The sequence below is a fragment of the Bombyx mori genome, chromosome 20, assembly GCF_030269925.1.
Source record: "Bombyx mori chromosome 20, ASM3026992v2".
Taxonomy (NCBI): Eukaryota; Metazoa; Arthropoda; class Insecta; order Lepidoptera; family Bombycidae; genus Bombyx; species Bombyx mori.
This window is the reverse complement of record NC_085126.1, coordinates 12,052,331-12,080,168: the sequence shown is the minus strand read 5'-3', so window position 1 is coordinate 12,080,168 and position 27,838 is coordinate 12,052,331. Positions and strand designations below refer to the sequence as shown.

The following is a 27,838-nucleotide window of genomic DNA, read 5'->3' as shown; positions in this document are numbered from 1 at the left end:
GCCCCAGCCGACCGCCTGTTTGGCGTCTCATGGGGTCAGGGTAACGTGAAAAAATGTGCTCCGTGTCTAACATGTCACTCTGCCCCTCGCCTTGAGTGAGAACTGTCCCTTTCGAGGCTTGGGTACGAATTTTTGATGAATAGGCGGTTTTAGTAGGTTCAATTCCGGTGATCCCAGTCTACTGCTTATGCTGGCCATAAGTCCCGGAACGAATGTGATTTTCCCCTGACTAAAACGATTTTTTAAGACTGGTATGACCGAATTATTATAGATTATGTCCGTGCGCGGACAACGCACTTTTTACTGTTGGTAGGAGGACCACTTGTGAGTCCGCGCGGGTAGATACCACCATCCTGCCTATTTCTGCCGTGAAGCAGTAATGCGTTTCGGTTTGAAAGGTGGGGCAGCCGTTGCAACTATACTTGAGACCTTAGAACTTATATCTTAAGGTGTGTGGCGCATTTACGTTGTAGAATTTTTATGGGCTCTAGTAACCATTTAACACCAGGTGGGCTGTGAGCTCGTCCCCCCATCTAAGCAATAAAAAAAAAGGAATCGACAATCTAAGTTAGTTAATTACCACCAAAGTCAAGATCACTAAGCAAGAATGAAGGCATCATTAAACGAACAATGTGCCCACACATAGGTACAGCCGCGCCCACACGCATTGTGTGCTAATTGAAGTGAAATTCACTGTTTCCTAGTCTACTTGTTTCTTGTAATGGTTAAAGTTTGATGTGTAATGGTGGTAAAAATTCTTGTGAGCCCAAAGGGCGGGTAGCTTTTAGGGTAGGTAGGCGTCCTACAAATTTTCGCCGCAATGCAAACATGTTTTTGGGTTTGAAGAATGAAACTATAGTTTATGTAAAAATTGTTAGAATCTAACAACTGCTATGGAATGAGCTCCCCTCCACGGTGTTTCCCGAGCGCTACGACATGTCCTTCTTCAAACGAGGCTTGTGGAGAGTATTAAACGGCAGGCAGCGGCTTGGCTCTGCCCCTGGCATTGCTAACGTCCATGAGCAACGGTAACCACTTACCATCAGGTGGGCCGTATGCTCGTCTGCCTACAAGGGCAATAAAAAAAATTAGCAACTGCTAGACCATATTATAACAACTCATCTGCTTCGCAAATGGATTTATCGCGGGTTCAAAATTAGGGCCCGCTGAAAAATTTAATAGGGAGATACATCAGAAAGAATACCGATATATACTTAATCATAAGCTAATTCACAATGATTAGATTTTTCATTAAAAAAATCTCAGGCATGTATCTAATTTTTTTTAAATATCAATGTTTCGCTCAATGTATCGCTAATGACATGAATAATAAAAATGTCAAATAGTGAATTAAAAGTTATTTTTGCGTAGATGCGTCCTAATATTATATATTTATTTATTTGGGAAACCAACAATACAAACATAATATTTAAATAGCTAAAACAATAACCAAACAAGTTCCACCATCATAATCACATATACATAAGTAGAAAATGAACGAAGAAAAAAGAGAAATTAAAAAATTTAAGTTTACACAAAAAACAAAAAAAGCAACACAATACGCACATATGTACATCAACTTACATATAATATAAACATAATCGCCTAATCAGTACAATCGGATACCTGTAGAGTACACGCGTGTACCTACGCCGTACGATGTCAAAGTATCAGACCACGAACGGTTCGCCGTGACGTCACCAGGTTGACGACCCAGGAACTACACGGCACAGGAAACTAGTTTTATGGCTATAGATGGCGACCATCAAACGAGCTGCGTCAGCGAAATGGGGATTTGAGGGCGCCACGGGACCAGACTGAGGCTTCCACGACTTCTATCACTTGGAACGGAAATCGATATAAAATAATTTTATCGACAGATTAAACTGTAATTTTATATTTATTGTTTTGAAATCAGGCATCCGATTTTTATTGCAGAGTTCTAAAATGATTTAAGCAATCTATACTAATATTATAAAGAGGAAAGATTTGTTTGTTTGTTTGTATTGAATAGGCTCCCAAACTACTGAACCGATTTGAAAAATTCTTTCAGTGTTTGGAAGCTACACTATTCCCGAGTGACATAGGCTATAATCTTTTTTGAAAATAATTAGGGATCCTTACTAAAACTCCAATAATGTAATCCAAGGTGTAAAAAAATTACTTAAAATATTCTTTACATCGCGTGCCCTGCGAAAACTGTTGATGATAGAATAAAATAATGTACTACAACTTTGTAGAACACATTATTATTTACAAAAAGTGACGCGACAGCATATGCCTAATTATTATAGCTATGCCGCAATAAGTGTTCTTTTATTTAAAAAAGTAAAACAACGTCAAATATCGTTGAAATTTTTGTTAAAGACCCGGGCGGAGCCGGAACGGGCCGCTAGTATTTTATAAAAAGATCCTCAGGAGATTTGCCGCTTGGAATGCTACTTAAACTATTAGTTGCGTACTGTGAACATTTGTTATAACTCACTTAACGGTGGTTCGATCTCTTACTATAACAAGTTGGTAGTTAAAAGATGTCCTGATGGATTTAAAGCATTGATACATGCATACCGTTTGATAGTTACAAATTTTTGCGTAGTGTTATAGTTAGAAATAGTCAAGTACATATGAAGTGGCAATGGGCCGGACATACGTGTCGCAGAACCGATGACCGATGGAGCACATGCGTTTTGGACCGGAGACCACGTACCGAAAAGCGCAGTGTTGGGCGTCCCTTCTGCCCTGTGGACCGATGACTTGCGGCGATATGCTGGGAAAAAATCGTATGCAGAAGGCGGAGGATCGCTCATTGTGGCGGACTATGGGAGAGGCCTACATCCAGCAGTGGAGAGATACAGGCTGATGATGAAGATGATGATAAATAGTTTTATATCAAGCAGTAAACTTTTCGGCTACGAAACGTCAAGGGAAAACTAAAGTACAATTAGTGTACAACATTTGAATTTTTTTTATCTACCTATTCTGAGAGCCTTAAGAGGCTATATCAGCTTCATCCGTGTAGGTGAACTCACGGGGCTCAAACCGGAGTGATGCTAACTCTGGCCCTAGCAAGAGCAGTGCTTCGCAGAATCTACCGCCGGATCTGAAACGACCCACTGAGAAGATCCGGCGAAAAACTCAGTGGGCTGTGTTTATGGGTTAATTCGCTCGTCGAGCCCTTCGTCGCAAGCGACGGGTTCGACGAGGACGGTGACCGGTGCTTGTGGTACCTAAAAGCACCGTTAATGGATCGGGAGGATCCGTAATGACGTGTTTTGGGCGACGTTGACTGTTTACCATTCGGTCTACAGGATCGGGTATGACATTTAAAAGCTCAAGTGACGCTTACATTTAAAGCTTGCTCGCCGGTGGAACAGTGTAGTAGTTACCACAGTGACGGCTATAACAATAAACCGTTTTAAAGTTCACGTGTCGCACGAAACTTCACGTTACACGAACCTAAAAAAAACCTTTTCTAACTACCCTCCATTGTGCATTGTTATTGTTAATGCAACCTACACACGATACTGTAATCTTTTAGTAAGTTTAACGAACAATATATTGTGCGGCTTAAGCTACGGAACTCATAAATTCCTTTCAGTCATTCCTGAGACAGAGTTTTCGACTATTTCCTTGTAGATATCGGCCGCGTATTCTAATGTAAATTAATATAATTAAGAGAGCGGTTGAATAGAGATATCATCAGTATTTAATATCTTCGCTTTATTTTCCTAATTTCTTTTTTGTTAAATTTTCATGGATAATATAATCTAATATATAAAATTCTTGTGTTTCTTACCAAACTCCTCCGAAATGGCTCAACCGATTTTCATGAAATTTTGTGTGCACATCCGGTAGGTCTGAGAATCGGCAACATCTATTTTTCACACTCTTAAATGTTAAGGGGTGGTCCATCCAAATAAAATATGTCCTAGAAATAATGTTTATGGCAAAACAACGGTTGTCGGGTCAGCTAGAATTCTTATACTCGTAAATCTTTCTCGGCAAGACAAGCCTTTTTTGAGGATACCGTGACCCGTAAACAAAATAATAAGGTTAATATCGCCAGCCGCGTTAGTACATTAGGTAGAGGGTAATATGAATCTTATTGTAATGTATATTGAAGGATGTCAGTGTTTGTCTTTAATTTTTTAAATATTTTATTTTGATAATTTTCCAGAAACACGTGACGATAAAACGTAATACCTACCATAAAATACGTTTTATAATTTTGTTTTATTTTATAATATTATTTATAATAAAATAATAAGCTTAATAATTAACTTAGTTATAGAATAACTTATAGAAATAAATTGCTGGTAGGCACGCGGATTCACCAATTAATTCGTAATTCAGAAAGAATTAACCGCGTTGTCACGATCCAGCAATAAATTGCCGTTTTTACTATAGCACATACACCCGGTGTTGCCCGACTTGTGGTATTTACCGTGATAAAAAGTATCTTTCCATCTTTCCAATCTCTACGTTAATGTGTGACATATAAACTTTCAGGACATGTGATGCGTAGAGAGCCGATGCATCTCACTAGGAGATGTATGGAAATGGTAGTGCAAGGAGGGGTAGTCGACTGATGAACACATGGATAGAGTGTGTGAATGACGATATGAGAAAGAGAAGAGTGAGTGTCGAGTTGACGGCTGATATCAAATCAAATCAAATCAAATCAAAAAAGTTTTATTCAACATAAATGAAAGTACATACTTGTTGAACGTCAAAAGAATTACCGCCAATTCACAAGAACTAGCCTCCGTCCTGAGAAGAATTGGCAAGAAACTCAGCGGGCATGTCTTTTTTTTTTTTTTTTTTTTTTAAATATTAGATTTTTATTTTTATTTTAAATATTTTTTTTGTTTTAAATATTCATATTACAATAAGTAATTATAACATAACAATTTTACAATATTGAAATTCCCGGAGCGAGCAACTCATTCCCACTTTGTGCAATCTTCTAGATAATCATTGACTTTATAGTAAGCTTTATTGCACAGATGTTCTTTAATAGTTTTCTTAAACCTATGTATATGTAGGTTCTGAACATCATGTGGGATTTTGTTGTACAGGCGCACAGACAAACACCCGAATGAATTTCGTATCTTATGTAACCTACTCATCGGCACAACAAGCTTGTGTTTGTTCCTAGTATTTCTATTATGTATGTCCGACTGTTTAGGAAACTCCTCAATATGTTTACGAACATACATCAAATTTTCAAAAATGTACTGGGATGGCATAGTGAGAACTTTAATTTCTTTAAATCTCTCCCTCAGGGATTCCCTTGAGTGCATGTTATAAATAGCACGTATAGCTCTATTCTGCAGAATAAATATCATTTCTACATCGGCCGCATTGCCCCATAGCAAAATGCCATAGGACATGACACTGTGGAAGTAACTAAAGTAAACTAAACGAGCCGTGTCCGCGTTTGTTAACATTCTAATTTTTTTTACTGCGTATGCTGCAGAGCTAAGCTTACTCGCCAATTTATAAATATGAGGTCCCCACTGCAGTATATAGGCTGTGCCGACCCCACCTAGTGGAATAAGGTGCAGATAAAGAAGACAAACTTTCACATTTATATTAACAGTATAGATAACCCTGTACGTGCACCGCGATAACTGTTATTTTCCATCTTGAAAGATTTTTAAGTGCACAACAGTTATCGGGATAAGGCCACGCCCTTTTACAACATACACAATTAATGTTGTCTTCAGAACAATAGTGTACTTTGATAAGCGGGCGGCTTAGTGCGAGTTTTTTAACGTTGTCGATAGCGTAAAAGTTAGCTCATATTTGTATGGAATGGGATCGTTTGCGTACGTTTGCCGCTAGGGGCGCTGTTCCTACTGCATACAAAATTGGGTTAACTTTTACGCTATCGAGAACGTTAAAAAACTCGCACTGAGCGTAAAGTGGGCAATGAATGATAACTGTCGTCTCGTTGCTGTGAACTTCGTTGTCGATCTTGCTGTGGGCTCCGGTACTCTTAAATGTAACAAAAGATATTTTCGCGTTTACGTAGAGTGCTTTTTAAACTTTTGTTTATTTATTTTAGCTTTCCCTTTTGTAAGTTTCTGCAACAATTCGTTTGAATACATTAAACGGAATGTCGAATATGAAAAACTCGAAAGCTCGTCGCATTGATATTCAGTCTAAATAATGTAGTCACTGAAATGTTTTTATGTTAAAGTTACGAAGGAATTATCTCTATTTATTTCGCTGGTTTCTTTTATTGTCTTTATAAAGGTAAATAAAATTTAAAAGGCAATTTATAAAACAAATATACTTAAATATGCGTATTATATTGTTGGTAGATTAAATAAAAACAGGCGGATTGAGGACGCTCCTATTGATTAGTTTAGTAGGCGCGTCCTCGGAGGACTTGGTCAAGTTTTGGAGTTAATTAATTCGTTTAAAGTAAAAGTACCGCTTTGTAGGTCAATGTAGGGCGGAGCAGCTACCGCTGCTGTAGTCTCGACTAGATCTGCCGCGGATACTCTTTACTTTTTTTTTCCTACCTACTCTAGTAACCTCGAGGGGTTATTCTAGATTCGCAGAGCTTGTAGGTGAGCTCACGGGGCTCAAACCTGACGACGTTACTAACACGAACCCTAGCAAGAGCCGTGCTTCGCAGAATCTACCGCTGGATCGGAAACGCGACCCACTGAGAAGACCCGGCGAGAAACTCAGTGGGCTGTGTCTGGGGTTAGTTTACTCGCCGAGTCCTTCGTCGCGAGCGACGGGTTCGACGGGAACAATGACCGGTGCTTGAGGTACCTCAAAGCACCGTTAGTGAATCGGGAGGAACTCTTCACCATGCATTCATGTTTCAACTGTACACCAGGTATATTGTAAATAGTATCCTGGGACCTGGGTATTCGATTGTTTAGTATTAAATGAACGCTTATCGAACAAACCTTCAAAATCACCTACAAATGTGTCTAGTACACTAGTTCGAGACTTATATTCTTGTCGAATTTGATAAACAGATTTAGGGTTTTGTAATGGCCTTGCTATGTTATAATAAAATTAATAAATATTTACTAACAATCACGCTACGTTAACTGGTCCCGTGCTAAGTTCGTAAAGAACTTGTGTTACAGGTACCAGATAACGGAAATAAATGTAAGATTTTTTCATTAAGTTAATAAACATCCATAACCCTGGAAAATACATTTTTATATTTATCATACAAATATCTTCCCTTGGCGGGATTCGAACCCGCGACCCCTTGTGTAGTGACCATGTCACTTACCACTACACCAGACGGCCGTTATAGTTGCTGATGACCATAAATGATGACCTACGTCATATGACGATTTTGAAAATTAAATTATTATACAGACCTACCTACCTCTCAACCGTAATAATGTCATAATCTTCGCCGACTTGGAGCATGACTCAGAGCGGCGAGCACGACAGACTATCGAAAAAGTATTCGTATCGCTATCAACGCCCCTATCGTGCGTAAAAACTAATTTGGTGGAGGGTGGAATTAGGTGTACTTACCGACGGAAACACGAGGAAAACACGAGGGAACCCGTTTTTTGTTTAAACTACACGTTTGGTAAGACGGGGTGTCTTACCTTTTGCTTAAAATTAGATTGATCAATTGAATGGCGAGTGTAACTTGCGCGAATGATTTGCATTACCGTCTTAGATTTATACTAAAATTCGGAACAAATTCGGGGGCTGTTGAAACATAAATGTGTCCCTTTATATAAGTGTAGTAAATTAAAGTAAATTGTCTAAAGCCCTTAGTGTGTGTGTCTTTGTAGAAAATTAATCAGGGCTGAAGCATTGGATGCGTATGAAGGTCTTTGGTACGTAAAGTAGATAAGTGCTGAAGCGCCGGTCATCGTTCTCGTCGAACCCGTCGCTTGTGACGAAGGGCTCGACGAGTATTAACCCTCAGACACAGCCCACTGAGTTTCTCGCCGGATCTTCTCAGTGGGTCGCGTTTCCGATCCGGTGGTAGATTCTGCGAAGCACGGCTCTTGCTAGGGTTCGTGTTAGCAACGTCATCAGGTTTGAGCACCGTGAGCTCACCTACTAGTTAAGGTTACGCTGATATAGCCTCTCAAGGCTATCAGCTTAGGTAGGAAAAAAAAACTGAAGCGTTGAGAGACAGCATTAGATCAAAATCACATCGTAATAATCCGTAACATAATCTATGTTGAAACCCGTGCGTAAAAACGGAAGTAATATGATTACGATAGATAAACAAACATTGCTAGAGATGCCGTCATTACATATTTTTTAAAATGTAATATACCTATTTACTCTGCACTACCTTTGGTTGACCGGTAGAGAACGCCTTACGCATTAAGTCCGCCAATGTAAATTTTACATGAAGTGTAATAAATAAATAAATAGAGTTTTGTAAAATCACAAGAAACTGTTTTATGCACTTGTGAGTTTGTCAGAATGCTACCGACTGCAAAAAAATACGACCGACCTATTTCTAAGTCAGCAAAGAATACCCAAGATGACCATAAAATTGGAATCGTTTTGACACAGTTTGCCTAGTTTTTCACGTTTTATTTTATTAGCTTACCTTGAATAATTTACAGAGGGCGCGTTTTGTAGGGCGAGGTAGACGGGTCGCGTGCAAATTACTATGCTAAGTCATTTAAAAAGGTTTTTATAAATGTGTATATAAGATAAAAAGATTGTGGAAAGATTTGGATATAATAATAAAGTGTCCAAACAATACGAGGATTTATTGAATATTTTTTTATAAATGAGAAGAGAGTTTTTATTAAGAGGACATTTTTATTAATTGGGCATTTCGATCTCTCGTTCCCGCAGTGACTTGTGAGGAATGTCCATCCGTGGCCTCGCCACCGCTTCGTGCGCATTGATAAATAAAGTGACGATCACCGCTCAGAGAACAGGTTTGGATTTTGGATGGGACTTTTATTGGATTTTGGGTGGGACTTTTAATGATTTAAAACTTTTTTTATTTTAAATTTCAATAATAAGGACCTGTCTAGACATAAGACAATGAGCATATACTTCAGCCCAGACAAAACATTCTTACATTAGCCTTAAAGCCGTTTCGCACCCGCCCTTACAAATGCCGACCCTACGTACTTTTTACGACCCCTAAGGCCATTCGTTCTCCTGGGAACAGAGTCCGATGGTATGGTTAGGGTTGGAGTGGTTTTCTTTTCACCTTATTCTCAACAAGTAGCAAGTTAATTGTTATAAAAGCGGTGGTATATTTTTTAATGATTTTATATAGGAATAGGAGGACCGTCAGCTCGTTCATCGATCGATGCGTATAAAAATTAAAAAGGAAACATGTCAAGGTGATTTATGATAAATATATATTATTAAAATGCTGATGGCTAAGTAGTTGTAATATTAATTTAATATTTTCCTGTGTGCGCTGCTTTTGTCGAAAGGAAGCACACATAGTTATGGTGTCGCATACAAATAATGCGATTACAATTATGCTAAATGTTATTATATTGTTCACGTAACGGGGATTGAGGAAGTTTGTTACAAACTATATTTTCATAATTTTAACATGTCAGATGTTAGGTCACGTTCAATGCCAGAATATGATTTGTAATACTGAATATTATAAAACTGAAAATTGTTTTTTTTTTTACCAGTGCATTAATTCTTTATTCTTTATTGTACACACAGTTAATATTACAGTAATTGCGATAAGATATAAAAATGGCGAGCTTAACTCAACAATTGAGTTTTCTACCAGCTAACCGTTCTTAACGAAGGAAAGCTTTACATGAGTGGGTAGAAGAATACAATCTAATCAATTTACAATCTAAACAATAACAATAATAAACATAAAAAAAACACTAATACATATTATATCACACTATATACATACACACATAAATAACGTAATATACATACACGTACATATATAATTCAATATATAAAATAAATAATGGTTGCATTCCAGTTTGAGATCTCTGAAGAAATATTTAAATCGGGACATACGATCTAAAATAATGAAAGACGTTATTTTTTACCGTAAATATGATTAAATGATAGGGTAAAGACAGCCAGTTACTTACGTTAAACAAATAAATGCGACTTGAATGTACTGTCATAAAGAATTTGGCATTGATACACAGAAACTGGTGGATATTCGTCTAGACTACATTTATTCTGTTAATGGTGTTTTTATATTTATATACTGTCTACTCAAAACCCCCCTTAAATTGTTTTACCTCTCATAATAATTATATTCAAATATTTAAATACCTATGCATCTTGTTAAATTTCGAAGTAGTCAATAGCGTCGAAATTTAATAAAACTATCTATTAGCTTTAACAAAAAAAAAAAGGTGGTTTTATGTCGACTACTTTCAAATACTTTATTTAAAATTTGAAATATTAGTCTTGGTAGAATCTTAGTTAAAAATGTTAATGTAAATGTTAAAATAGTTAACAATGATATAAGAAATAAACACAATAATAGCACAAATATAACCGGAATATGATTTTAGTCTGTTTCTTTGCAACCGACAAACGGTAGGCAGCGGCTTGGCTCCGTCCCCGGCATTGCTGACGTCCATGAGCAACAGTAACCACTCACCATCAGGTGGGCCCTATGCTCGTCTGCCTATAAGGGCAATAAAAAAAATTGTTCCCGAGAAGGTATTTCAGAATCAGCCCTAGATTTAAACCGTCAAAGGTGACTATCTCCATGATGCTTCTTTTTTTTATTGTTTAGTTGGGTGGACGAGCTCACAGCCCACATGGTTGTTAAATGGTTACTGAAGCCCATAGACATCTACAACGTAAATGCGCCACCCACCTTGAGATATAAGTTCTAAGGTCTCAGTATAGTTACAACGGCTGCCCCATCCTTCGAACCGAAACGCATTACGGCTTCACGGCAGAAATAGGCAGAGTAGTACCTTCCCATGCGGACTCACAAGAGGTCCTACCGCCAGTGCTTTCTTGCTTAGAGCTTTATTATTTCGACAGTCGAGCTACCAGGGACGAATTATCACGCTCTTCGACTTCGCTTCGTAGTTGATATTCTAAATTGCCTCCGAAAAAGGATGAGGTCCTATTGTTAAATTTCATTCATGTATTTCACTCTTCGGTCGGTATTTTGTTATACCGCCTGGTGTTAAATGGTCACTGGTGCTTACGGACAGCTATCATAACGTGAATGTCGCCATTCACCTTGAGACTTGAACTCTTACGTTTAATTTATTCTAGTAGATAAATACAGCGCAAGTTTAATGTTCTCCTGAATACAAACCGCTTTAGTTCTACCCTTATAGTTTCAACTTGCGTCATACCTGTCCCGCACAGATATTGCGAATAACTTTCTAGAAAGGTATTATAGATATTATTTAAGACCTAAAAACATTAATTGCGTATTCGAATAAATTATAATTTTATATACGTAATCATGTAACTCCATGTGGCATGTTGTAATGTATATAATTATGTATATTATTTGGAGATATAACCCAAAAAGGATTGATTGTCAATTAGCCGGTCGTTGGTGAAATTCACTTTTTTTTCCTACCTATGCTGATAGCTTTGAGAGGCTATTTCAGCTTCAACCTAATCAACCTAGTCTTCAACCCATCTAAGCAATAAAAAAAAAACAGTATAGTAGTTAGGTAAATTATATTTTTCCGAGGTTTGATTTTTACACGATGTTATTCATTCATCGTTGTAGTCGTTGGTTAACATTTGGTAGTTGAGTAGGTATTTCTTTAGAAAAAAAATTGTCGGCGTGCGAGATTCGAACACCGGCAACTTCACATCGCTCTATTTGAATGCACCAGGCGTGTTATCCTTTAGGCCAGGGGCTCCCAAACTTATTTTGTCTACTGCCCACTTTGAGAATAAATTATTTTTTAGCGCCACCATTTTTCCGCCTACTAAAAACCACTTTAGCGAGAGCTCAGACACTCCTAGATGAAATTAGAAATCGCCTGCCAAGCCTCTACACAACCCCCTATTTTTTTCTGGGTCTCTTACCACCTTTAGGCCTTCAGCGCCCACAGGGGGGCGTTATCGCCCACTTTGGGAAAGGCTGCTTTAGACCATAGACTTCATATTAATAATATTTCCGTTACCAACGTAGAGAACAGATACCCGCAATGAGAGCGCGATTGTATTGCGCAAGATTGTAGTAGTAAAAATATAAAAGCGTAGCCCAAATTACGAAAACATACCAGCACACCAGTCTATAGTTGATTTACGTTCGGCTTAATGTTTGTACAGCGTGAAAGTTCCGAACGCGTCGGTACAATGTTGCGTCGTTGCGAAATCTATCGCAATTAGAGATTTGAAGCTATACATACAGCTCTAGAACCAGAAAAGAAATTGCGGCCCAATGCTGTTCTACTTTTGTGATTTATGTCGTTTATTAGTCTGACATCTGGAATCTGGTAGGCTTACACAGCACCGGGTAACTATTCCCGACAGTGATGTGGATGATAATAATAAAAAAATCGTGCTAGATTGGCCGACTAGTTGACAGGCCATCTGTTGTTGAGTGGTTAGCAAAGATCATAGACATCAAAGTGAATGTCGCCACTCATTCTGAGACACGGGATCCAAGTCTCCAACCATGTTGCATATTTACGATGCTTTAAAATTAAATAGTTTAAATAGGTCATCATTCTCCTGCCCTTTTTCCAGTCACCTGGGGTCGGCAACATGTTTACTCCTTCCATACTCCTCTATCATATACCATTTCATCGCTCACTCTTACACATATCGTCTTTCATGCAATCCATCCATTTTTTCTTAGGTCTGCCTCATCCTCTTCTTCTAGATAGTTTAAAAATTGCATACATTAAATAATTTAAGCAAACTTAATAAACAAAAGAATATGACAAAGTTTAAAAAAAAAGGTTAAAAAAGATATTTCTCCGCGTTTTCTTGTACTGCTATCCGTTCCAGAGTCAGATGAAGTTGAAATTGATTAAGTTTCGTGTCGTGGCTTTATGCCAGTGAGTCGATAAGATAAAATGAAATCTGCGGGTCAGTAAGTAATAAAACGTACAAGAGAGGCACTTTATTCGTAATTGGCCGGAAGAGACGAAGAGACGCGAGTGGCGCCTCCAAGTCGAAAACACCCACATAATAATACGATTTGTCTGTCTGCGAAATGAAGGGAACAGTTCTGTATTCGTGAACGTTGTTTTAAAAGACCGAGTGCTGGGTCACAAGATTAACGTAGAACTGAGTTTAGCAGCTCAGCGGTATGGCAGATGTATCCTTTCATCATTGACTTATGTGGGAGTTAACGAAATATTGCTTCAAGGCAGGAATAGGTAAGGCGGTAGAACCTACCCGGGCAGGCTTACTAGACATTCTACCATCAGTAACAATTACTGGTGGTAGAAACTCTTGTGAATCTGCGCGGGTAGGTACCATCACCACCCTGCCTTTTTCTGCCGTAAAGCAATAATGCGTTTCGGTCTCAAGGGTGGGGCAACCATTGTAATTATACTTGTTGAGACCTTAGAACTTATATCTCAAGGTGTGTGGCGCATTTACGTCGTAAATGCCTATGGGCTTCAGTCACCACTTAACCACCAGGTGGGCTGTGAGCTCGTCCACTTATCTAAGCAATAACAAAAAAACTGTTTTATTATTCTTGAAAAATACGCGACATGCTGTCAAGGTATTCCTAAAATGAACACGAACAACTGGCGTTGAAACAATTATAATTTAACTAGCGACCCGCCCTCGCTTTGCATCGGAAACTGTAATTTATTATTGATTTCTCCACTATTTAATGGATGTTGTTATACATATAAACCTTCCTCTTCAATTACTCTATCTATTAAAAAAAACCGCATCAAAATCTGTTGCGTAGTTTTAAAGATTTAAGCATACATAGGTATATAGGGACAGAGAAAGCGAATTTGTTTTATACTATGTAGTGAAATAGCATTGGACTCAATACATTAACTTCGCAAACAATGACGTTTCGGCTGTGCCTCTAAGTGAAGACACGGCGCCAAATACTCTGACTCAGCGAGTTCTCAGCCAAATAGTATTTTAATTAAACCATTGTCCGTCTAATAAGCATGTAAGTAAGTATGCAAATGAGAAGTTATATAGTTCCTTAATAAAAATGAGAGTTGAGGTTAGTCCAGTCTATATTACGATCAGGAGTTTTTTAATTTGGAGAATTATGAATGTGCTAGGAGATTTTATGGAAATGGTAGTGCAAGGTAGAGGGGGAAGAGGTCGACTAAAGAAGACATGGATGCAGTGTGTGAATGACGATATGAGACAGAGAGGAGTGAGCGTTGAGATGACGGCTGGTAGAAGAGAATGGAAGAGAAAAATTAGCTGTGCCGACCCCACCTAGTGGGATAAGGTGGAGATAAAGAAGAGTTAATATGCGTAGATCACCTCACTAAAAATAGGAATTAATTAGACTGATGCATAGTGTCTGTGAGGGTTGATCCCAGGTTGGGCCTGGTCATGTTTCCTACACTTTGTTCTTAGTCAAGAGGTCGAGAAGACATATGAATGATGTTGCCGCCTTATCGTGGATAAGAAAAATGGTGATTTATGCGATATTAAAATTGGAATAACAGTCCATTCCTTAAAATTGCCAATATTACCACTTACCACAACTAAAACAGTAACAGTAACATTTGACTAAATCCAATGAATCTGATAAAATATTTCCGTTTTTAGAAAGTTTTAATTGTCTGCCTTATAATAATAAAAATTTAAACAAACAGAAAGGTTGGCGCCAAGCTGGCGGCCGATCGCGAAAAAAGATAACAAGAACTCCGTAGATCCAGTGGAGATAAACCGAAGTAGCATTTGTTTCTAATTTCTAATCCTTTCCTTCTAACATTATTATTAAAAGTAAATCAAGTTTGTTACGAATAAAATACCACCTACCCTTATTATACGAGTATGCTATATCTTACTGCTAATCTTTTACTGCAATATCTTTATCTTTTCCAGAATTTCTGTAAATTAAACAGTTGTGTGGAATAGATCGCATTAAGCGATAAGACCGCTCTCTCTCTCTCTCTCTCTCACTCTCTCTCTATCTCCTCTTATCTTTCTCTCCCGCTCGCCCCCCTCCCTCTCTCCCTCTCCCCTCTTCCTCTTTCTCCCTCTCTCCCTCTTTCTCCCTCTCTCTCCCACCTCTCTCCTTCTCTCCCCCTCTCTCTCTCACCTTATGGATATCCTTGACCATTGAGCTTTTAAGAAATCACTGAAAATAGGTTGTCATAAGTGCCTCTAGAGTTTTCTGACGCCATCACGAAGGAGAAACGCTCCGTACTTAGGTCATCACTTTTCTCTCAGGCTGCCTCGATTGAGGTATGTCCTATTCGACATTTGGGCACAGATTGTTCAGTAACTGGGAGTTTTAATCCGGGTCGGGCACGGTAGGTGATAGTCCAGCGGTTTCCCTCTGATCCAAAAAAAAGGATCTCACGAGTCTTCCACGTAAAAATATTAAAATGAACATTATTATCAACTTATCAAGTTGTTTTACTGTTCTCTATGTACTGTAGCAACGGTGACATCATATCCCCCGTTGAATTGTCTACGGTCAGGGCTGCGGATTGTTTTGTAAGTAACTTACCTACTCTGGCATTACTATTTACTACTAAGAACAAATATGGAGGGGGAGATTGTGATCGAGTGTATTGTTTGTGTTTTCCTTACCTGTCAAATATTTGAAATGACTCATCATCATCATCATCTATTGTCCAATTGTATATTTGAAAAGTTTTCAGTAGATTTATTGCGGAATAAAACATAATAATATTATAGATAACGTATGTGGGAATGTAAAAGAGTTTTCATTAACTCCCGGAGTAATCTGAACTTTCAGGAAAACCCATTTCCACTGCTCCAGATCTCCACTGGCGGCGTGGCAGTAGCAAAATTATTTTGCAGAAGTTTAATAATATGCAATTATATCTTTTCATGTGGTTGGATACGTTTTATTTGAAGAAGTCCAGTCTTTTAAGTAACTTGGATTCGCTCCTAAGCGGTTTTTCTTTTTCTCCACCTTATCCCATTAGGTGGGGTCGGCACAGCTAATTTTTCTCTTCCATTCTCTTCTATCAGCCGTCATCTCAACACTCACTCCTCTATCTCATATCGTCATTCACACACTCCATCCATATCTTCTTCGGTCGATTTCTTCCCGCTCTACCTTGCACTACCATTTACATACATATCCTAGTCACATGCATCTTCTCTCTACGCTTCACATGTCCATACCACGCTAATCATCTTAAGCGATTATTGTAACCTATAGACATATATATACTATAATTGTCTAATATACAAATATTAGACAAACATGATAAAAATCACTGATCTGAATACTATAAAAATGTCTTTAAAAGAAAAGAAAAAAAAATTGCGAATTTGTGTGGTCGCCGACCCTCTTATATTTCTTGATACAAAACTGACCATTATATTGCAAAACCACCAATGAATACATACTATTGACGTTAAGAGTGTGGATAATAAAACCGTTATTTACAACTAGAATTACTACCAGTAGTAAATACGGCATGTCAGTTTTATAACTAAACTGTGGCACTATGCGATATGTTTTGGCATCTCGCCATAAGAATATCCTGTTTGTCTAACGTCGATATGTGTAGTTGGATCGATGAAGAATTTGTTAACGAAATTAATGCGGAATGTGATAAATACATCATGTATTGATGAGTAGATGGACAAGAGCCACGGACCTACATCGCCTCCGGTGAGTCGATGAAGTAACTATACCTCTTTATATTAATGAATCAAAAAACCTGTAAAAGCCCAGAGGAGGGCTATATTAAGGTGACTTATATTTTTTGGGTTATTTATAAACAACTAGCTGACCCGGCAGACTTCGTAGTGCCTCAATCGATAAATAAAAGACCTCCTAAACTTTTGTATAAAATAAAAGGAATCTGTCCGACGGGGGGACACATCAAAGGAAAAACAAAATTGTTATTTTTATTTAATTCCGAATATTTTCATATTTATCTACCTTTTAAACCTCTGGACTTCCACAAATAATTCAAAACAAAAATTAGCCAAATCAGTCCAGCCGTTCTCGAGTTTTAGCGAGATTAACGAACAGCAATCCATTTTTATATATACCTATGGTTTCCTGATAGTCGAAATTCGAAAATAATTAATTGAAATTATAAGTTTGTATATACACCATTATGATTCTATTGTCAAAGACTATTCTAGTTCAAAGAATTCTACATATTCACAGATTTCGCTAAGACTACACTTTAGACAAATATTAGCAAAGACAAACAATATTTAATCTATTCTTAATTTGACCAAAGACTATAAACAATAAGAAAAGTTTGACAATAAACGAATAGTATCATGCGTGTGCTGTGTCAAATACATGGTAGTGTGTGTAATGTTTTTTATTTATTTAATGTATTTTTTATGCATTATTAGCGTTGTTTTGCCTAGACCTTGACCCTATTTAAGAATCCGCTATAAATGTTTGAAGAAATTTAGAGTTATTCACGATGTTTTACCCAACCCGTAACTAAAATTGGGTAATGTTTTTTTTTTTAATTCGGTATAGTGAAAGTATTTTTCGAAAGGCGAAATTTGTTAAGGTTTCTTGCTAAATTAAGAATTTTAAAGTGAAGCACAAAATTATTCGGCGCGATTAAACTTTATTTTGTTTACTCAATGAAGTTAGCTCTTGGTTTCATGTTGTTTTCAAATATACTTTTTTGTCGTACTGTTAACATTTAAATTTAGCCTATTTTTCCGCTGTTTGTAAAGTTGCTGTAACATGTCATAGTGTGTTTGAGATTGCTGTACATGCCTGTAACTGGCTTACATACCAGTACTTAATTTTATACTTGTTAATTTTAAGCTTGAATGTTTTGTGTGTATTGCTGTTGGTGTGTCTAAATAAATAAATAAATAAGTTGTTTTGTTTTTTAACAAAAGTTTTGAATTGATATAGCCGCTGCTCATTCATGGTCCAGAAATAACGATGACTGAACTGAGACGGTGGCAGCAACACTCAATTGGGTCAATTAAGATCGCGGCCTACTGGCTTCCGCGAAGACCTATAAGGACTGTCTGTCTTCGAGTCCCTGGATGTTTATATCCTTTGTATAATCTATCTTCTAATATCTATATATATAAAAATGAATTGCTGTTCGTTAGTCTCGCTAAGACTCGAGAACGGCAGGACCGATTTGGTTAATTTTGATCTTGAATTATTTGTGGAAAAATAACAATTTTGTTTTTCCTTTGATGTGTGCCCCGTCAGACGAATACCTTTTGTTTGTTTTAAGTTTATTTTATACAAAAGTTTAGGTCTTTTATTTATCGATTGAGGCGCTACGAAGTTTGCCGGGTCAGCTAGTAGGTTATAAAGTTTCTAAATAAAACGAGTTAGTAATGAGTATTTAAGGGGAAGTTTGTAAGTAGCTTCGGTTACATAAAATAAATAATAGAAAGTTACTGTGGTATGGGCATGTTATCTGTAAGGAAGATTATTATGTGATCAAAAAGGCCCTGAGTGGGAAATTAGATAGTAAAGTGGAGAGAGGGCGTCCTAAAAAGACATGTATTGTCTTGTGTGACAGGATATGCGAGAGAAGTGTGTGAGGGCAGAGATGGCCTGGATGGAATGGAAAAAGAGGACACGTTGCACTGACCTCACGCAGTGAAGTAGGGCAAGAAAAAGAAAAATATTTTTTATATGATCGAGGGCTTACTGGTGGCCCGGAGGCCTTTCCAGTTTCACAAGGACAGGTGGGCGAGAAGGGGCGGGATTTGCTAACAGTTACCCGAGTGTCTACAAGGGAGACCTAACAACTCAAGAGTAGCTGTTTCGCGAATGAATCTACTACCGGATCAGAATCGCGACCCTCTGAGAAGATCCGGTGAGAAACTCAACGGGCTGAGGGTTGTTTGATTGTCAAAATTATTGTACTAATAATGTATAACTTTTCTGCTTGTTTTCAAAATTCTGTGAACGATAAGTCTATGCGAATGCAATTGTTTTATGGTTTTACTTATTAAGATCATGGTCGGATGATGATGTAAACATGTGTAATGAATTGTCTAGCTCTGGCCATGAGATTCGCGCTTGTAGTCAAATTTTATAAGTGTGTGATCCTTAATCACGAAATACATGTTAACGCACTGAAGTTCATTTTTTTTTATTTTTTTTTATTTTTATTGCCTAGATTGGGGGAAGAGATCACAGCCCACCTAGTATTAAGTGGTTACCGGAGCCCATAGACATCTACAACGTAAATGCCGCCACCCGCCTTGAGACATGAGTTCTAAGGTCTCAGTATAGTTACAACGGCTGTCGTCCCCTTCAAACCGAAACGCATTACTGCTTCACGGCAGAAATAGGCAGGGATCAGAATAAACTACATTTTTTCGTATATCCTGAAGGCGATATGATAAGGCAAGTAATAGTCGCGCCTCTGGTCTAAGGGTCTGGGCAACAGAGCAATTTTCCACCAGATTAGACAAAGTATAGTGTTTATAAATGCTCACGGCTCGCATACTTTATTAGCAGAGAAATGGACAAAATTTTCATTTAATCCGCCTGTTGTCTGTGAGCTTTAACTACGGGATTACAGCTTAATCAAAAGCACGTTGTATAAAATGATAGATATAGTATAAATTTGTTGTGTTTCTCGAATTATTTCTGAGATGTATGTATGTACATGGGATTGAAATTCGTCATTTCATTTCTTAAATTCGTCGTATAGACAGGTTCTGGTTCAGGTAAAGCATTAAAATGAACGTATTTAGTGCTACTAATGTATCCATACTCAAAGAGCTCCAAATCAAACAAAGGCTTTCGTCGATTGTGTAATTGCTAATATGTTAATATGTTTGGACATATCATTCGTAATGAAAGCTCATTGGAACGTTTAGTGGTTCAAGGAAGAGTAGACGGTCAACGCTCTCGCGGCCGATCATCCACAAGGTGGACAGACTTGATTAAGTCATCTACTAAATGTTCCCTTACTGAATGTACACGTACCGCCACAAATAGACAGAGATGGAGAAGTCTCTCAAAAGCCGTAACCGAGCATTAAGACATACGTAACCCCAGCCCACTGAGTTTCTCGCCGGATCTTCTCAGTGGGTCGCGTTTCCGATCCGGTGGTAGATTCTGCGAAGCACTGCTCTTGCTATGGTCAGTGTTAGCAACACTCCGGTTTGAGTTCCGTGAGCACACGTTAGGGTGAAGCTGAAATAGCCTCTCAAGGCTATCAGCATAGGTAGGGGAAAAAAAAACGTGACTACGACCACTCCGCCATGATTGTACGACTGAGAAGAAGAAGATTTAGTGCTAGTTTCAAATCACTAGTAGGCCACTAAAACACGTCCTTACGGATCCATCAGATCCAATAACCTTTGCATTAGACGCCTTCAGCTCTAACACTAAGAGCAGGCTTAGGGACCTCGGTAACCGTACTCGTCGAACTCGACAAAGAGTTCGCCGTGCAACCTAACCCATGAATCAGCTCGCTGAGTTTCTCGCCGGATCTTCTCAGCGGGTCGCGATTCCGATCCGGTAGTAGATTCATTCGCGAAGCAGCTACTCTTGAGCTGTTAGGTCTCCTTCGGAGGCGCTCGAGTAGCTGTTAGCAAATCCCACCCCTCCTGGCTGAGCCTTTGCTCGCCCACCTGTCCTGGTGAAACTGGAAAGGCCTCCGGGCCACCAGTAATCCTTCAATCATAAAAAAAAGGCACTAAATATTTTGTTTACGTTTTACAAGAGTAACCGCGTTCGTCCGTATTGCATTTCGTTAACAGAACGTTTTACCGTAGGCGTCCTTCACGCGGCGACGCGACGATGCGCAACCGCAGAACGTGTTCCCACGTTGTTGTTATTTACGTGACCATTGTGTATATGGGCGCAAACTGAAAGTGGCACCTGTGACAGAGAAGCTGAGGAGTGCACGTTTGGGATGGTATGGACATGTGATGAGACGGAATGAAAATGAGATTGTTAAGAGAGTGTTAACTATGAATGTGGAAGGATTTAGAGGAAGAGGTAGACCTAAGAAGAAATGGATGGATTGTGTGAAAGACGATATGGGTAGGAGGGGAGTGAGCGAAGAAATGGTATATGATAGAGGAGTATGGAAGGAGAAAACATGTTGCGCCGACCCCAGGTGACTGGGAGAAGGGCAGGATAATGATGTGTATATGGGCGCAAACGCCACCATTGGCAATAATTAAAATAATAGTATATAGTTTAGTTTATTCTATGTTAATATTTATTTATTATTAGCAACAAAATTGTTATTCTACCATATTTAATAAATTAGCAGACACTGTTTTGATGTGAAAATGTTCAGAATATGTTTAATGTTTATATTATTGTTTAAAAGCACAAATGACTGTATAAATGATTAAATATGAATAAAGCATAAATATTAATAATAATTTATATTATAATTATATTAACAGTACTAATTTAATTAAGTATTGTAATTGTTATGCAATGATGTTGTTGGCGCCATCTATTATTAGGCTGGATAATAACAATGTTAGTTAATATTACTTAAAAGTAATTCATGTAAAATAAATTAAATGTCAGTCATGTAAAGATCACTAAAATATGTTTTGTGAATTGTTTCGCAGTAATTACATTTGTTTGTATAAAAGAAGTTGTAGCTGCTATACCCAAACACAAAATGGCTAATTGTGTAAGAACCACTAAATAACTCAGGCGTGGCTTTTTGTTGTAAACAAGTAATGTTAAAGTTTTATAGAATTGTATTGTATTTTCATTGTAAAAGAACTTATGTGTGAAAACCCTGGCTTAGCGCCGATATGTACGATGCTGCTTACGGGTTTGTGGGAAACGTTGGTGTAGCGGTCGGCGCATTCGTCTTTCTTGAACTGATTTGAAGTGCTTTGGTGACGTACTGTGCGCTGGAAGACTGTTCTAGAATACTCGTACAATCAAAGATAGTGTCATTCAATGAAGTCGTCGTGGCCTAAAGGATAAGACGTCCGGTGCATTCGTATTGAACGATGCACCCGGTGTTCGAATCCCAGGCGGGTACCAATTTTTCTAATGAAGCACGTACCCAACAAATGCTCACGATTGACTTCCACGGTGAAGGAATAACATCGTGTAATCAAAATCAAACCCGCAAAATTATAATTTGCGTAATCACTGGTGGTAAGACCTCTTGTGAGTCCGTGCGGGTAGGAACCACCGCCCTGTCTATTTCTGCCGTGAAGAAGTAATGCGTTTCGGTTTGAAGGGTAGGGCAGCCGTTGTAACTATACTTGAGACCTTAGAACTTATATCTGAAGATGGATGGCGCATTTACGTTGAGATGTCTATGGGCTCAAGTAACCACTTAATACCAGGTGAGCCGTGAGCTCGTCCACACATCTAAGTAAAAAAAAAAATAGGAAGGATTTCCCGGTATCAAAAGTATGATGGTGGTAAAGTATAGTTTTCTTTTCTTTCTAGGCGTTGAGGGTCGCGCGGCAAAATGCCGGAGAGCGTGGCCAAGGACAGCAAGGAGGATGCGAAGACGAAGAACAAAGAGTCGCCGAGGCGACGCCCGACCGGCAACGTCGCCAAGGTCAAGGTGGAGCTGCTCGATGGATCTAACATGGAATTGGATGTCGATGTGAGTGTTTGTATATTTTTATTTTTTTAATGCTTAGATGGGTGAACGATGGTAGGCAGCGGCTTGGCTCGGTAGGCAGCGGCTTGGCTCTGCCCCTGGCATTGCTGAAGTCCATGGGCGACGGTAACCACTCACCATCAGGTAGGCCGTATGCTCGTCTGCCTACAAGGGCAACACTAGGAACAAACATAGGCTTAATGGACTTCTATCCGGCTAATTTTATAAATAAAAAAAAAAAAAAACATAGGCTTGCGTTGCCGACGGCTCGAATTAAGAAAATAAGCAACTCTTTTAGGGGGCTGGGTGTACAACTTTTCAAAAAGATCCCACTAAACGTTCAATTACTACCTGTTCATAGATTTAAGAAAACTGTCAAGGAACGTTTGCGCAACAAGGCATATTATAAAGTTAAGGATTATTTACTAGATGGCACTACGTGGGAATGAGGCGCTCGCTCCTGGCCTTTTCATTTTTCATTATTATTATTATTTTTTAATTGTATTTTTTGACTTGTTTTTTCGTTTACTGCAAATATTTTTACTTATTAAAAAAAATATATGAGAAAAAACAAAAAAAAAACCCGCTGAGTTTGTTTCGCCGGTTCTTCTCAGGACTGTGGCTTTTTTTGGAACCGGTGGTAGAGTTAACATTGTTATTTATATTTTGACATTCAACAAGTGTGCTATGCTGACATCTAAGTTGAAATAAATGATTTTGAATTTGAAAAAAAAAAGATACGAGAAAATCTTTATCTCGGGTAATTGCACCTTGATTAATTATTTCTGAATCGATTTTTTTTATCATAACACTAAATAATAATATAAATAAATAACTGGCAACAAATCACGCACGGTCATCCGGCCCCAATTTAAAATTCCCCCGTTTTATGGGTAACAGAGACTGTCAAACATGTACATTTAAATATATATATTAAACACCCAAACAAAGAGCAAACGATATTGTTCGTCACACAATGCTTGTCCGAATTGGGAATCGAACCCACGACTCTCGGCGTAACAGACAGGGGCGCTAACTATTGCATCATCGAGTCGGTCATAATATTAAGTTTAATATTGTTACGTGCAGGGGTTCGCGATAAATAAATGTTCCACCAAAGTTCAACTTAAAACTGTATTAAACTCTTAGAACACTTCACAAACACTTTAAAATTCACTCAATTCACCTCTTCCGCTTCGCTTCAGGTGATCCGCTTGTTGTTTCGCTTTGAGTAGTTCCGATTACTAACTGATTGCATGTCATCTCTGCAACGCTTTTATAGTCGATACGACATCTCTAGAATTATCGAGAATATTCCACAAGAGTCGAGTATTGTGTGTTTCCGCTATCTGACAATAGATGGCATTATACTTCTCGAGCGTTCTAGATTCTATTACATACTTCTATATGCGTTCGAACATTCGGCGATAGATGGCGATACTCTTACCGGTGTAACAATATTTTTCCTCCTCCTCCTCCTTCAGTCGATCGCTCATTGCTGAGCATCGTGTTGCGCCCGCCTGTGACCTTTTTTTGAAATTTTTAGCCACTTATGTCGGTCAGTGGCACAGTGAAGTGCGTGGCTCAGTCTCATGTCCAGATACTCAGACACTTGGTCACTCCATCTTTTTCGGCTACGACCTCTGGATCGTCTTCAAACAATACATACAATATACATATACAACAATACATACAACATATCGAACAATATTTATAGGCAAGTAAAAATAACTGTTCTTTTTAAACTGCAGCGTAAAATCCGCGGACACGAGCTGCTGAACAAAGTGTGCGACAACCTTAACCTGGTCGAGAAGGATTACTTCGGACTGCTCTACGCCGATAGAGGAGATCCCCGGGTGTGGATCGATCTCGACAAACGGGTCTCAAAAATGCTGAAACGTAAGTACATATATCGTCTTGCTACTCACAAAGATATTGCTGTCCACTGCTGTACGAGTAGGTGATTCGGTTCTAGGACTCCGAGTAACTTTTACTGTGTAATCTGCGAAGCCATGTGGCATAGTCATAGCACAAGTACATTTCTTTGTGATCATGAACGTCATACCCGATCCTGTAGACCGAATGGTAAACTGGTAAACAGTCGACGTCGCCCAAAATACGACATTACGGATCCTCCCGATCCATTAACGGTGCTTTTAGGTACCACAAGCACCGGTCACCGTCCTCGTCGAACCCGTCGCTTGCGACGAAGGGCTCGACGAGCGAATTAACCCATAGACACAGCCCACTGAGTTTCTCAGTAGGTCGCCTTTCCGACCTGGTGGTAGATTCTGCGAAGCACTGCTCTTGCTAGGGCCAGTGTCAGCAACACTCCGGTTTGAGCCCCGTGAGCTCACCTACACGTTAGGGTGAACCTGAAATAGCCTCTCAAGGCTATCAGCATAGGTAGGAAAAAAAATGAACGTGGCTTCCAAATTGTATATGCTTATGTTACACCACATTGGTTCGCATCACTAGTTTGCTATTGCGGTCTGAACCGCTTAAAGGTTATGGATGTTGGTTTTCTATTGTGACCGCGGCATCGGGGTGTGTCGTAGTTCTGTTATCACCGATGCATTTTAGCTTGTCTAACACATTTGCAACTGTACGTAGTCAAAGAAATACGGCTCCCAGTCGCGCTAAACAATTGAATGATAGTTGTTTGGGCACTTTAAATCCATTAAATCTAAGTTTGAATTATTTCTTAATTCGATTTCTTACAGATGAACCGTGGTTCTTAAGGTTCGCCGTAAAATTCTACCCACCGGAGCCAGCGCAGCTGCAGGAAGAATTAACGAGATACCAGCTTGTTTTGGCGGTTCGCAGGGATCTACTTGATGGTTTGTGATGATGATGATCAATGATTTAAATCTATTCTAAAGTATATGTATGTATATATTGTTACTGGTGGTAGGACCTCTTGTGAGTCCGCACGGGTGGGGTACCACCACCCTGTCTATTTCTGCCGTGAAGCAGTAATGCGTTTCGGTTTGAAGGGCGGGACAGCCGTTGTAACTATACTGAGACCTTAGAACTCATATGTTTAGGTGGGTGGTGGTTTCCGTTGTAGATGTCTATGGGCTCCGATAACCACTTAACACCAGGTCGGTTGTAAGCTCGTCCACCCATCTAAACAATAAAAAAAAAATAAAAAAAGATAAAATACATGAGTAAACTGATATCTTTACACTATGTTAATAAATAGTTCATGTGTATTCACACCACCACACCGCACCACACACCACACCACACCACACACCACACCACACCACACTCCACACCACACCACACCACACCACACCACACCACACCACACCACAAATATGTCACAAAGACATTTTACTAAGTAAGCGGACACAAGATGTAATACACTGTTGCTTAACGCGCGATAAAAAGTATCTTTATTTAATGAATTCTTTTTTTTGTCAACCCCCGATTTTACTATCCATAGAATATTTGTATCGCGGGGCTTTAAATAAAATCCATTATTAAGTACAAAAAGATATATCTCACAATTTATTTTCCTTCAAAGTGTTGGGTCTTGGATTGAAAAGTACATCCACAGCAAAAGAGAACGGGGAAGTAATAATAAGTAATGTGACGAAGGCTTTGAAGCTAAGTTTGTCTCCAGGTCGCCTACCCTGTTCGTCAGTAACGCACGCACTACTGGCCAGCTACCTTCTCCAATCTGAACTTGGCGATTATGAGGATACGGAAGTCGGTGCCGGTCTGTGCAAGCAACTCAAGCTGGTCCCACCGTCATCTTGCACTCAGGAGTTAGAGGAAAAGGTCGTAGAACTACACAAGACACACAGGTAGTTTGCATAGTGCCATAGTCGAGTACCTTTGTGATAAGTCAAGTCAAAGACCCCAATATTTCTATTTAAACTATCATTGTATTACAGGGGTCAGACACCGGCGGAGGCCGAATTGAATTATTTGGAGAATGCGAAGAAGCTCGCCATGTACGGGGTAGACCTCCATCCAGCCAAGGACTCGGAGAATGTCGATATCACGCTAGGAGTTTGCTCGTCTGGTCTTCTTGTGCATAGAGAGAAGTTAGTGCGTTATTGAACGAGACTATATTTTTGGATAAGTCTGCGATCTAGCACAAGTTGTGTAAAGGACTAAAGGCTTCGTCAAACTGAACGCGTAATTAGAGCGCGTCAGAGCGCTAAACTATCGGCGTGCTATGACGCCGAGGTGTGTTGTACTACTATGGTAACATACCGTCAAACAGAGCCCCAGCGCTATAAGTACGCAACGCTATGTCGCGGCGTTAGGACGCTTTGACGTCAGGCGTTGTAATTTTTTACAAATTTCATTTTAGCGTCGGAGTGAATGTGTGCTAAAATACTGGATAATTCCCGAAAAATTGAAAGAAATAGTTAGAAAATACCCATGCTTATACAATGCCAGATCTGAATCACTCGACATCTTAATACTTTTAAATTTTCAGACTGCTATAGAAAGGCACTATGATTTGGCAAATGCGTTGCGTCAAGGAGCGTAAGGCTTATCTAGTCAATTGGTGTGACATGAAAAGAGCGCGACGTTAAAACGCAGCGCTAAGTACGCGTTCTGTTTGATGAAGCCTTAAAGGTTTGAACCAAGTATCCCCCTTTCTCTCGTGCAGGCTCCGCATAAATCGGTTCGCGTGGCCGAAAATCCTGAAGATCAGCTACAAACGGCACAACTTCTACGTGAAGCTGCGGCCGGGCGAGTTCGAGCAGTTCGAGTCGACGGTCGGCTTCAAGCTCGCCAACCATCGCGCCGCCAAGAAGCTGTGGAAAACATGTGTAGAACATCATACGTTCTTTAGGTAAATATGTTATTTTTGGAACGAAGCTCCTTATGGGACGATGCGGAGGGGTACCTACCTAACCGGGAAAAAACGTCCGTAACGTAAGATTTTTAGAATACATGTACTTAATGGATAGGCTAATATTTATTTGAGTATTGGACTCCCTACGCCAGTTGCGGGGGCGTTAATGATGAGAATCTTTGTGGGGGTGAGAAAGAATAATGTTAATTTTAAATGTCCAGCGAACCAATCGGGTACAGCTAGTGTATTTATAAAAGGGAAAGAGTTTGCTAGGAATAATAATCTCTTCTGCCTCACTCAATTTTTCCGGATCCGGACATCGATTTGGGAGCTGGGGAAAGGGACCAGAGGCTACGCTTTGTGC

At 39.1% G+C, this 27,838-nt stretch overlaps 1 protein-coding gene across 3 annotated transcripts in view; it reads left to right on the top strand.

Annotated features, from left to right (window-relative positions):
- LOC101742298 (protein 4.1 homolog) overlaps nt 1-27,838 on the top strand; it is an 86,775-nt gene that overhangs the window by 31,542 nt on the left and 27,395 nt on the right. For all 3 annotated transcript variants that reach the window (XM_062674419.1, XM_062674418.1, XM_038018062.2), the window contains exons 2-7: nt 22,490-22,652; nt 24,401-24,548; nt 25,373-25,489; nt 26,281-26,464; nt 26,555-26,707; nt 27,286-27,471. In XM_062674419.1, the coding sequence (XP_062530403.1) occupies nt 22,512-22,652; nt 24,401-24,548; nt 25,373-25,489; nt 26,281-26,464; nt 26,555-26,707; nt 27,286-27,471 (929 nt within the window). In that variant the 5' untranslated portion in view covers nt 22,490-22,511. The remainder of the gene's footprint in view (nt 1-22,489; nt 22,653-24,400; nt 24,549-25,372; nt 25,490-26,280; nt 26,465-26,554; nt 26,708-27,285; nt 27,472-27,838) is intronic.